The sequence below is a fragment of the Garra rufa genome, chromosome 19 (assembly GCF_049309525.1).
Source record: "Garra rufa chromosome 19, GarRuf1.0, whole genome shotgun sequence".
NCBI classification, from domain to species: Eukaryota; Metazoa; Chordata; class Actinopteri; order Cypriniformes; family Cyprinidae; genus Garra; species Garra rufa.
Window position 1 is genome coordinate 2,848,770 of NC_133379.1, and position 12,750 is coordinate 2,861,519.

Genomic DNA, 12,750 nt, shown 5'->3' on the forward strand with positions numbered 1-12,750 from the left:
TAACAGGTTTTTCTATGTGGCAATAAATTACTTTGTAACTATAGGGTTCGTTGGCAGAGCAGCTGTGCTTACTGTAAAATGCCTTTACAGGAAACTCATCTTTAATAAAAGCCAAGAATTACTGTCAAGCTCACTAACAAATAACATCCAATAATGAAGACGAAGTGAAAACTAGTATATGACTCAATGATAAACATTAAGGTGTATGTTTTTTCTTGCTTTGAAGGTAAACTGGATGCTGCCACAAAGAGAATTCAAGAGTTGGAGCTTCAGGTGTTGTCACTAGAACGTGAAATCCAGCAGCTGACAGTTAAGCAGCAGCATCAGCCTCTGATTTTCAAGTTCTGTGTCACAGATGAGGACTTTCGTTATTACGCTAGATTCAGCTCAAAGGAGGTCTTCACTGTGTTTTGGGAGTCCGTTTACCCTTCTGCTTCAAGACTTGTGTACTGGTCCAAGGCACAGCGAACAGCACAAGAGACACCGAGCCCTCAGCGAAAACTTCCGCTCATTGATGAACTGTTCATGTTTCTCTGTCGTGTTGCAGCTGGGCTTTTGGAGAAAACCCTGTCATCCATCTTCGAGGTCAGCTTGTCTACCGTTAGTCGCATCATCTTAACATGGACAAGCTACCTTTATCAGGTTCTTGGCTCGCTACCATTGTGGATGACGAGAGAGCAAGTGAAGGCCACAATGCCTGACAAGTTCAAGCTCTACTGCCCTCAGGTGAGAGTGATAATAGACTGCACCGAGATCCGTTGTGAAACAGCATCTTCTCTCTTACTACAGTCGGAAACATTTTCCAACTATAAAAACCACACCACCTTTAAAGGTCTAATTGGCATTGCCCCATGTGGGGTTATCACATTTGTAACTAAATTGTACACAGGCTCCATCTCCGATATAGAAATAACTCGCCAATCACAGATCTTGCAGTTACTTCAACCAGAAGATGGAGTAATGGCTGACAAGGGGTTCCAAATTGAGAAGATGCTGTCACAGGTGGGGGCAACCCTCATCATCCCTCCACTGAAAACATCAAATCAGCTCAGCACAGAGGACACCCAGAAAACACAGGCTATTGCACGTCTGAGAATTTTAGTTGAGAGGGCGATACGCAGGGTGAAGGAGTACCACATTTGGGATGGGCTTGTTCCTCTTTCTATGCAGGTTCAGTCAATCAGCTTTGGGCCATCTGTTGCCTACTGTCAAATTATCAGGGACCTCTTGATATCAAAGGAGACAAACCCGTCTGAAGTGTTTCCTTTCTTGGGTGAGACTAATTCTTCAGTACTTTTAGCTGTTAGACACTGTGTAGATATACTGCAAATACAAGTGCTATGTAATATATATTTTTAAATTTGACACTGTGTAGATATACTGTAAATACAATTGCTTTGTAAAATATTTGTAAATTTCTATGAACATAGGGATTTGTATATGTTATTAATAAACAATGTTGTGAAGCATTCTGTAAAAAGTTTATCCAGAGTAAAATGCATTTACACCTTAACCATTAAAAGAACAACAATATTTTTAAAACTTGTCAATTTTTTATTTACATATTTGGCAATAGCATATAAGTGAGGTGAATGAAACTAATAAAAAGCTTCCATAGCAGCTCAAAGCTACAAACAAGATTGGAAGCAGTTCCTTGCAACCATGGTACATAAGCAAAAAGTGACCAACACAGACTATAAAGCCCATGTATATTTACATACAATGCAACATTGACTTAAGTTGTAAATTGAAAAAGTATTTACAACAGGAATTGCATGCATCACAGATGTACATAGAACTATTTACATTTGAAAAATCTGCCTCAACGTAATAATGCATCCATGTAGATGTTGTGATAAAAATAATCCAGCTTCTGTCGCATTGAGTTGATGATCTCCTCATCCCTAAATACTCTTTCAACTGTGAAGTCAGTGTGGGTATCTGTTATAAAATCACACCACTGAAGTCCGCTTAATGCCAGCTGGCCTTGAACCTGATGATAATACTTGTGGTTTTTCTTGAGGCAGGCCTGGCTCGAACTGTGATCAGGTGTTTAACTTGAGCAACATCTTCAACATCACAACTCTTTACCTCTGCCAACCCAAATGGCGGTGTTTCTCTGGGGTTGAAGACTTTAGCATCAGGGCTGGCTGCAAGGTGAGGTGCATCAGGGTGGATGATGACCCCACACTGCGTCACAGAGACATCACAAAACTCTGAATATTGCCTCAGTATGTCAGATTCCAGGTCCAGCCCTCTTTTCATAGCAGCTGTCTGAGGAGTTCCTCTCAGAATGCGAGCAGCCAAAGCATTTTGCAGTAGACTCTCCACGAACATGGCATATTTCACCAAATCTGCTGGCTGTAAGTCGGGGTTTGCGTACCTGGGTCCACAGCTGGCATTCCGACTGCAGTCGTGTTTCTTCCTCAATTGCAGCAGACATCTCCCTTGACACTTTAAGGCTCTCTGAGTGGCATTGTTGCTTGTAGTTGGGCTCAAATTGGAAATTGAATTTAAAATTGTAACCTTCTTAAGGCAACTGAGGAAATCCAGGGGCACCAGGGTGTTTAATAATGTCTCTACTTATCTCGGGAGGGCACTGGTAAGAAAGCAAAGACCCAAATGGCACAGGGTCAAATTTAGAGTCCACAAAATTAAGGGCCTCGAGCCCGTGCAGCAATTTGCAAATGCCTGGTTGTGGGCGTTTGTCTTGAAGTTTCTCAGCACTGTTAATGATGTGAGGATCTGGAAGAGGCCCTGACAAAAAAGTGAGATATGACAAGTTAAATGTACATATCACTGTCATCTGACCTTTCGTAGTTTAGCAGACACCAACACATATCACCTATCTATAAATACACATGAAAATGTTTTGAGCTGCCCCAAATCCTTACATATTAAGAAATGTTCATAATTTGCAGAAGATATCAACTGAAGGCTTAAAGGGAAAAGATACTAATCAATGTTTTATTATACATTAAAATATTTGGAGATGTGTTCATTCAGACTTACCACCATATGCTCTGTACAGTGTACATTTCACTCCAGTTCGGGCATGATCCTTAGTCTTTGGTACTGGTTTACGCACTACCATGTCATTTGTTGCCTCAGGAGCAATTCCCTGTAATGTATTGATGAGAAATTTTTAATTGACAAATGTCATTACAAAATTCTAGTCCAACATCATTAAATGTAATGAATGTTAAAATATTACATGTGTCCTAGGCCAGTGCCAGGTCTGCAGAGAGCTGGTGCATGACAGTGGCAATGGCACTGTCTTGAATCCCATGGTACAGTAGTGAGCACTTTGAAACAATAATGCCACAATGTGGTTGCACAGTGCTTTCCCAGCAGAGCAGGTACATGACATGCATTTCACTACCACAGGAACCTCTTTCGCATGAAATGTAAAAGAAAAGAAACAAGAAACAAGAAAATAAGTATTTGCTCGCAACAATTTTAAATTTATTTGGAGTAATTGAACAAACTTAAAAATTAAAGCAAGTCTATGAACTTTGAACACCAATTTTTTATAGCTTATAAGACAGAATATATATCAGCCTTTAATGAACCCTAACAACACTCTTCTGTTTTTAAATGTAAGATTGTCATCTAGAGTTTGGCGCCACACACTCATTGACACCAGGCTGAGAAACACACTGAACCACAATGGAACTTTGTGGGATACTGCAAAGTCTGCAACCGCAGCAGAACATGAAAATCAGAAAAACCTGAAGATGATGAGCCGCCTCATTTTTCCTCATGGACCTGTGACAGCGCCCTCTCACTATCAACTCGTTGACAACTACATTCGAAACTATTCCAATGCAATGTTTTGGTGAAAGGGCACAACATTAACCATGAATGCGTTACTGACTTTTATCTAACAATACACAATCTATAGCAAAGTAATAATATCAGTAATAAACATGATTGCAACAAGGGTTTGCAGGTCTGTATTACAGTAAATTTATCAAGAATATGGACTTTCACTGCAGAAGAGAAAGCTAACAACTAGCAGCTACTGTTATCCTAACTCCTCCGCTAACGTAAGTTGGGCAGGACAATACAAAATGCTTACCTTCATATGCAAACAGGTACTGCTCAATGAAGAATTTGTATCCTTTATCAAGTTTGGAACGAGTGGTGAGTGAAAATTTGTCTGCAAGACGATGTACATCACCCAGATTTATTTCTGGCAGGTGTTGAAGGGACTGAGTAAACTCCATAGCGTAGCGTTATGCTGGCGGCGGAAGTAAACATACACTGCTTTGAGTCAGAATGGAAGTTGCGTGACGTCGTGTGAAAAGGGCCTATCAACACAGCTAGAACTCACTCAAGTCAATCTATATCATGCATAAATACAGCTGACTTACCTCTACCCATTTGACGGATTATCAGCATCCCTCCACCACCCCATCTCCTCACTCGGTTCGGGCCATTCCCATGTTTGGAGCCCTTCCCTGGACAGCACGCCAAACATGCTTTACATACTCCAACTAATTATATGTAAGTGGGAACTCGTGAAATGTCTAACTACTGTCTTATCAAATTAAGGCCAAACGCATAAAAGTTTAAACTGACAAAACACACAGCTGCATCTCTTAAAGTTTTAAGTGCACATTGTAAGCAAATAATTTGAAGCAGTCATTATGAACAGCTGATTTGTACAGAGCCATCTGACGACCAAACCACATCGGGACAATTTGTGTTTACTATGTACAATGGTTTTTTTTAGCGAACCGTACATTTAGTCGAAAGACCACCTCTTGGTTTGGTCTCAGATCAGTTTGCTTCTGAGTGTCTGAAATCAATTGGAGTATTAACAAATAGTGAAAGGTCCCCTTTATTGCAGAAATGTATGCCTACATTAATATAATACAATTCCATACACATTTCATATTTAGGCTAAAATACCAGGGTGCAGTAAGTGTTACTACAGCAAATCAATGGAAAAGCCTTCAGACTGGATCGTTCATGGCCCTTGTGTGAATTTTCAAATGGACTTTAAGGTCTCAATGTTTTTTAAACTTTTACCACAATGAGGGCAATGTTATGGGCTCTCTTCAGTGTGAGTCATCATGTGCTTGTTAAGACGTACTCTATGATCGAAACCTCTTCCACATTGATGACAGATGTAAGGCTTTTCTCCAGAGTGAATTCTTGTGTGCCTTTTAAGATATACTTTACAAGTGAATCTTTTTCTACACAGTTGGCAGGAAAAAGGCTTCTCTCCAGTGTGAATTCCCACGTGCCAGTCAAGAGCTGCTTTACGACTGAAACTTTTTCCACATAGTGTGCATGTAAAGGGACACTCTCCTGTGTGAATTCTCATGTGCTCTTCAAGACCTGTATTACGAGTGAAACTTTTTCCACACTGTTGGCAGGTGAAAGGCTTTTTTCCAGTGTGAATACTCATGTGGCTTACAAAATTTCTTTCACGAGTGTAACTTTTTCCACATCGTTGGCAGGTATAGGGACACTCTCCAGTGTGAATTCTCATGTGCTCTTTAAGACCTCTTTCACGAGTGAATTTTTTTCCACACTGTTGGCAGGTAAAAGGTTTTTTTCCAGTGTGAATGCTCATGTGGCTTACAAAATCTATTATACGAGTTAATATTTTTCCACATTGTTGGCAGGTAAAGGGACACTCTATTGTGTGAATTCTCATGTGCTCTTTAAGACTTGTTTTACGAGTGAAACTTTTTCCACACTGTTGGCAGGTGAAAGGCTTTTTTCCAGTGTGAATGATAATGTGGCTTACAAAATCTCTTTTACGAATGAATCTTTTTCCACATTGTTGGCAGGTAAAGGGACACAATTCTGTGTGAATTCTCATGTGCTCTTTAAGACCTCTTCTAGTGAAACTTTTTCCACACTGTCGACAGGTGAAAGTTTTTTTTCCAGGGTGAATTCTCATGTGGATTTTAAGACCTCTTTCACTAGTGAAACTTTTACGACACTGTTGACAGGTGAATGGCTTTTTTCCAGTCTGAATTCTTCTGTGAACTTTAAGGTTTTCTTGTTCGCTGATACTCTGAAGATTCTCATATTGATCTTCCTCTTTAATTTCATCAAGTACTTCCTCCTCTTTCAGCGCCATTAGGTCTAAGGTGAAAAACAAACAAATACAAGTTTAAAACAGCAGCTTAATGGCACAAGACAAGAGATATCAATATATTAAGGGAATGTTTATAGGACACATTTTTCACTAATAACTAAATTTTTAAAGAGTTCTCAAAGTAGGAATAACTGCAGTTCAGGAGCAATGAATATAATGAAAGGTTCAGGCATACAGAGGGTTGGGGAGAAGAGAAATGTCTTCATGATTGGTGGACAAAGCTGTCTGTCAGAGTGTGGGTGGTTAGGAGTAGTTTCTGTTGAACCCATTTACTTTTTGGCACGCCCATAGCTCCAGACTTCGGCTATCCTTGTCTCTGAGTTTTGGCTGTTCATTTACACGACAACCTGATTTTGGAGGCCTGAAAACACAAGCTTTTGAAAACAGGTTTTAAAGCAGGGGTGTTAAACTCAGTTCCTGGAGGCCCGCAGCATTGCAGAGTGTTGCTCCAACACACATACTATGCAGTTTTTAATTAAGCCCTGAAGGACTTGGATCAGGTGTGTTTAATTAGACATCTATACTTTGCAGGATTGTGGCCCTCCGGGACTGGAGTTTGAAACCCCCTTTTTAAGGGGGTCCTTTTATGCTTTTTCACTTCTTTAAAAAAATCTCTTTTCAAGAACTACAACGAACGGCTCCTTTGGACTGCAGCATTTGTTTTCCAGAAGCTATGATGTCACAACGCGGTTTCCCGCCTACAGAAATTCAAAATTAGCGATTCCGCTTTAGCGTTGACAGCCGCTTCTGGGATGCTTCACATAAATGTGAGCTTTGTCTAAAGTGTCCGCAAACTGCTCCAGTAGCCGTGTTGGAGCCGCGCCGTTGACGTGTGATACAGAGGGTCCAAGCACAGGCTGAGCCACGGTTGATGTAACACAAGTGATAAGTCAGAAGTGATGATCATCGGTTGCAGTGTATGGTAAGAGATTTATTCTTCATACAGTGTAGACAGCTTCACTAGCCTTATGCTGGAGCTGGTTTCAGACATGCAAATAATTAAATACAGTAACACAATAATGATAATATCATGTATCGGCGGTATCGCAGGCTGATGATAGGACCAACATTACTGTAGGGCAGGGGTCGGCAATAAAGTTTGGCCTCGGGCCAGATTTTTTCCAAGCCACAACCAAAACAATGGCTAATTTATTGAATTAATAGGGGAGGATGAAAATGGCAGGCGCTCGTGAAATGACAGAACAGACGTACTGAAACATTCAAGCTGGCTGATGTAGGTTAAATTTGCTGACTGGGCATTGGGGGTGCTATTAATTATCAGCACTAGAGTGCGGATCGGGCCGCATTTTTCTGTCCGAGCCCGGCCCGCGTCCGACAGAGCAGTAACCGAACCCGACCCAAGCCCGACAACCATTAACATATCTATGTCCGAGCCCGATCCCAGCCCGAAACAGTTCAAATCTATTTTTTTTCTCATACTAATGATGCACTTTTTTGTGTGGAAAGCCCACTTTTATTAAGCGACTGTAGGAAGGCGTTCGGAAATGTCAACAGATGAGCGCATCAGTGCACACGGGGCAAAAAGCACTGTTATAACACTGGCGCAACTATCGCGCTGATGTGACCGAGCCCGACCCGAACCCGAGCATTCTTTCTAAATATCTGTCCGAACTCGGCCCGGTTCGGGTATTCATCCTCTAATCTGCACGTTTGTTAAAAACAACAACAACAACCACCACCACATTCACATTTCCAAGAGTTGCTGTTAGCTGCAAAAAAATATGGCACTATCAAAAAATCTAAAGAGAAAAGTTAGCAGTGAAAACAGGATCTTTCATGATGAATGGACAGAGAACCATGCATTCATCCTGCCCAGTTTTATTAATGCAAAGCCCACCTGCCTGATCTGTAACGAAGTTGTCTCGGTATGCAAAGATTACAATATTAGATGGCACCACGAAATGAAGCACGCTAACTTCAAGGTTGCTTCCCTCAGAAGACAGAGGCACGAAAGCGGAAGATCGAAGCCCTGAAAGACGCTGTCCGCTGACGTCATTTGTTTTTGCATGATGAGCGTTCACTCTGCACCTCGCTGATGCGCTTATTCACCCTCGTATCCAGATATGTGACCCTGGACCACAAAACCAGTCATAAGGTTAAATTTGACAAAACTGAGATTTATACATCATATGAAAGCTCAATAAGTAAGCTTTCTATTGATGTATGGTTTGTTAGGATCGGACAATATTTGACTGAGATACATCTATTTGAAATCAGAAATCTGAGGATGCAAAAAAATCACCTTTAAAGTTGTCCAAATTAGGTTCTTAACAATGCATATTACAAATCAAAAATTACATTTTGATATGTTTACAGTAGGAATTTTACAAAAAATCTTCATGGAACATGAACTTTACTTAATTTCTCAATGATTTTTGGCATAAAAGAAAAATCAAAAATTGACCCATGCAATGTATTTTTGGCTATTGCTACAAACAAACCCCAGCGACTTAAGACTGGTTTTGTGGTCCAGGGTCACATATAACAAATAAGAATTTAGATCGATTGAAATGTTTCTGTTCTGAAAAATGAGGTTTCCAAATGAAGAGCTTTTTTTGAGACTGTCAGCCCGGGGGCCGCTAATTGCCGACCTAGGCTGTAGGGTATTATTTTGTCACCCTACATGCATCCTAGGTGTATATGACTTTCTTATTTCAGACGAATGCAATCAGAGTTATATTAAAAAATAATCCTGGCACTCCCAAGCTTTACAATGACATAGACTGAATGGCATGCCGCATAGACGAGTGTTTCTCTCTATTAGGGCTGCAACTACGTATTATTTTGATAATCGATTAGTTGGCCGATTAATTTTTCGATTAATCGATTAGTTGGCTTAAAAATTTCCAATTATTATAATTTTTTTTAAATCACACTATTCCACATTCTGAATGCTATGAAAACACAGTGCTTAACAATTTACAACAATTCACCTGTCGTAATAAAGAGAAAAGACAAATATTTGAAGACAAACACTCTAAAAAGCATAAAATACAGTGTTTCTGCTATTTATTCTGCCGTGTCGGTGTTTAGTGTCCCGCCAACAGCAGCGAGCGCAAGTGCCTTCAGCAGAGTTCAGCGTTCAGATGCACGCAGTAAGATTAAACTGGCCGCAAAGCCCCAGCTAAAGTAATTACCATGAATGTGGCGGAGAAAAAGTAAGTAGATATTCAAATTATTTATTAATAAACTAGTATTTTCTGAGTCTGAGTGTCTCTTGAGTGTCGCAAAGATGAAGTTGACGATCCTGACTCGCCATCTGCTCACACGCTTTTAAAGCCTAAGTCTTTATGAATTAGGCCTATAGCTCATGAAAGAGTTTTGTTTTCGATTTGAATTATTTCGTTTTATAGTAGTGAAGTAATAATTGAAAGTAAATTTATTACTCATACCTTTAAGAGCAAAAATGAAGTTTCACTTGGCGCTTGCACCTCCATGTCCTGCAAAGCTTTGACTCTACCCACAAACGATTGGATATGCGCCTATTTGTACACATTTATCTAGTTAAACGATTAAACTAATATTGTGGTATGCTTTAAGTTTTTGGGGGGTTTTTTATATCTAAGGATTTTAATTTAAATCGTGATGATTTGAGAAGGCTAAATTGATCTGTCTGCCGCTGGCCGCTTTGTCATTACTTTAAAAAAACAAAAACTTGAATTTCACAAATAAACACTGTTCCAAATATATTTCTAAATTAACGAAAATAAATGTAATTACTTTGCTATTAAAAACAGCAGCTGTGCAATGGGGAAGAGAAAGAGAAAGACAGGCTCCAGTCGGACTCGGGCCGAATTGTTAGGAATTTTTGCAACGAATGTTTGTTTAATAGCCTAATTAACAATTATTTGTTGATTTATTTTAACGTTTTGTAGGCTGCTTGTTCACCGACGGAATTGCTCAAATAAACACACACGTTTATGAATAATGTTTGAGCCTCATTTATTTATATATAAAACACCGCACCACCGGCAGCGGTAAAAATCTGCCACCATCGCAGCCGTACAGTTCCTACCCTCCATAAATATGTGAACTACATGTTGTAATTATATCTAAATTTAACATTCAACGACAGATGTTTCAGCACAATGAATGTTTTTGCGCTGAGTATTAATTGTCTCCCTGTCTGTGTTCTGTGTTCCTGTCTGACGCTCATTCAGTAAAGATTTAAACTTAACACAGACTGCCAGAATGGACTTTTAGGCATAGATGGAAATGCTTGTGTGAATTTGTGACATTTACAGATAAGTTTATGACTGTAAACTATCATACTGAGGATACAAACGGATCTGTCAAAGCGCCTCACAGGGCAAGCCATTACACTATTAGCTTCAAGTTTAAAATAAGGAGTTATCATGTTTTGGGCAGCTTGGATCATGTTACTCTCCTGCATAATCTCAGTCTGTTTCCTCCACTATTTTTAGATGCATTTTGTCTATAGAAATGCGTCATTCAGTGATGTAATCTGACGTGATCCTCTGAAGTTGTACGTTACTGTGGGCGGACCCGATTAATCGATAATGGGAATCATTGTCGATGAATTTCTTTATCGATTAGTTGTTGCAGCCCTACTCTCTATCAGTCCAAAACAAGTTGATTCACAATAAAACCTCTCACACATGGCTTGGAAATGTATGACTTTCAATTAAGAAATAGACATTTGGTTTAATGTTACACAAAATAAAGTTCTTTAGAAATTACATAGTATTTCTTCTAATAATAATAAATGTAGTTAATAAATTAAGATCTTCTCAGGTTGAGTAAAAGGCAGCATTAGTATTTGTCTTGTCATGTGAGCTCAATGTCATAAAACTGCTTTAATTCAGACACTCATATCACATTCTTCACCAACATCATTTCTGTAGAGCTGGACATTTTAATAAAGACAAATGAGTGAGTTCAGCTTTGAGAATGAAAACTAACCTGTTTGTTCCTCAGTATCTTCTTGTTTGACTCTGAATGTTTCTTCAATCTTCATGTCTTCACTCTCCTCTTTAATAAACGCCATCTTTATAATAGTGTGTCACGGATTTCAGGAGTTTTCTGTGTGTTTGGATGCTTTGTCCTGTTTAACATCAGAATAATTAACAGAAAGAAAAATAAATACACATTAAATATTTGATTGATTTGATTATTTCAATCAGCTTCCATTGGAATAAGAGTCAGAGAATAGAATTAAACTGCCTGGGTGGGGGGAAACTACATTAAAGCACACAAACTATAGATATTTCTTATTTAGGAATTCATGATTTAGATTTGGTACATTTATATTTAACATGTTTCACTTTGATGAAAACATTTACAGTTTGCTGTGATTGTCATTGTTTCGAGCAGCAGGAGTCGGTGAGCGCGCGCTGATTTGAATGATTCGAATCACTGAATCATTTTATGACGCAAATGATTCCATGAACTCGGAGTGAACTCGAAAAACTCAGTTTCTCTCATAAGTTAAGAGTTTGTTTCGCTCCGTATATCATTCATCAGTTTATCGTTAACGATAAACTGATGCATAATATAGGGAGCAAAATGAGACGCCCCTTTTACTCATGTGCGGATGTACTTTATTTAGACATAACGTTAATAACATTCACAAAATGCTACCTAAATTATTACAATGTTAAATTTGATAACAAATATGCCACTATATCGCTTTTAAAAAAACTACAAAACTGCCTGAACATTTTGTATCACTGTAAACACTGTGAATGCTTAAAAACACAAACCTTTCTTCAGCCGAATCACAACCGATTTTTGAAGTTAGACCCTCAAATGTCAGAAAACAGCGTTTCAGCGCAGAACAAAGTTGGTTCAGATCACAACAGATGCGGGAGCGCGCTCAGCCTTATGACGTCACCAAGAAACCAAAATAAAAGTCCGGTTCAAAATCATAATGAGGAATTCAGAGTTCATACATTAATGCAAGCTGAATGATGTGCTGAAAATAGTAAGAAATCATGAGAGTGTGTAAGATTCTGTCTTAAAGTCACAGTTGTCATGTTTAGGTGCAGAAAGCTTTAATGTCAACCATATATTAAAATGCAAAAAGAAAAACAGAAATATGTTAAAAATAGCTCATAAAATATAAATGGTAAATTTGAGATAATCTTAAATTGTAGCACAGAGTACACTCGAAAACTGTTAATATCAAAAATCTGGAAAACCTTCAGCAAATCAAATTCCCCCATAGCGTCAAATCAATCTGTCAATCTATCCATCCATCTATTGATTGTTCCATTTATCTACTCTGCTCAACATCTGATCATGTTAGAAAGCTTTTCTTATCTTAAAATGTAATGACTGATCAACTTACATCATCATCCCCAGCTTGCTCCAAAACCTTAAAAAAAAATAAAATGCTTAGCAAAACACCCTATTGCTTGCCGAGAAACTGTTATATGCATATAATGGAGTGCATTGAGTATCTTGAAACAGCTGAGAAAATTACATAGTCATTTATAATATCATAATCATATTATAATGTGCCATATATACATATATACATATATATATATATATATATATATATATATATATATATATATATATATATATTAAAACTGTTACATTTAAATCATTGTCATGTTGCAGTTCATTTTCATCCCTGACTA

General features: G+C 38.6%; 1 protein-coding gene across 1 annotated transcript; it reads right to left on the reverse strand.

Annotated features, from left to right (window-relative positions):
* Positions 1-2,336: 2,336 nt before the first annotated feature.
* Positions 2,337-11,978, reverse strand: LOC141292969 (uncharacterized). Its single transcript, XM_073825017.1, has 7 exons — positions 11,866-11,978; positions 11,066-11,207; positions 4,377-6,108; positions 4,082-4,243; positions 3,215-3,393; positions 3,013-3,121; positions 2,337-2,757 (listed from the first exon to the last, which is right to left on the reverse strand). The coding sequence occupies exons 2-3, from the start codon at positions 11,148-11,150 to the stop codon at positions 5,054-5,056; spliced, it is 1,140 nt and encodes a 379-aa protein (XP_073681118.1). The 5' UTR covers positions 11,151-11,207; positions 11,866-11,978; the 3' UTR covers positions 2,337-2,757; positions 3,013-3,121; positions 3,215-3,393; positions 4,082-4,243; positions 4,377-5,053.
* Between the last annotated feature and the right edge of the window lie 772 nt (positions 11,979-12,750).

What these genes read in the sequence shown, in the direction of transcription:
- LOC141292969 (XM_073825017.1), bottom strand. Translation starts at nt 11,150, where the DNA reads ATGGCGTTTATTAAAGAGGAGAGTGAAGACATGAAGATTGAAGAAACA. An exon ending in AGATACTGAGGAACAAACAG is followed by an intron (nt 6,109 to 11,065) that starts GTTAGTTTTCAT and finishes TTTTCACCTTAG; the next exon opens with ACCTAATGGCGCTGAAAGAG.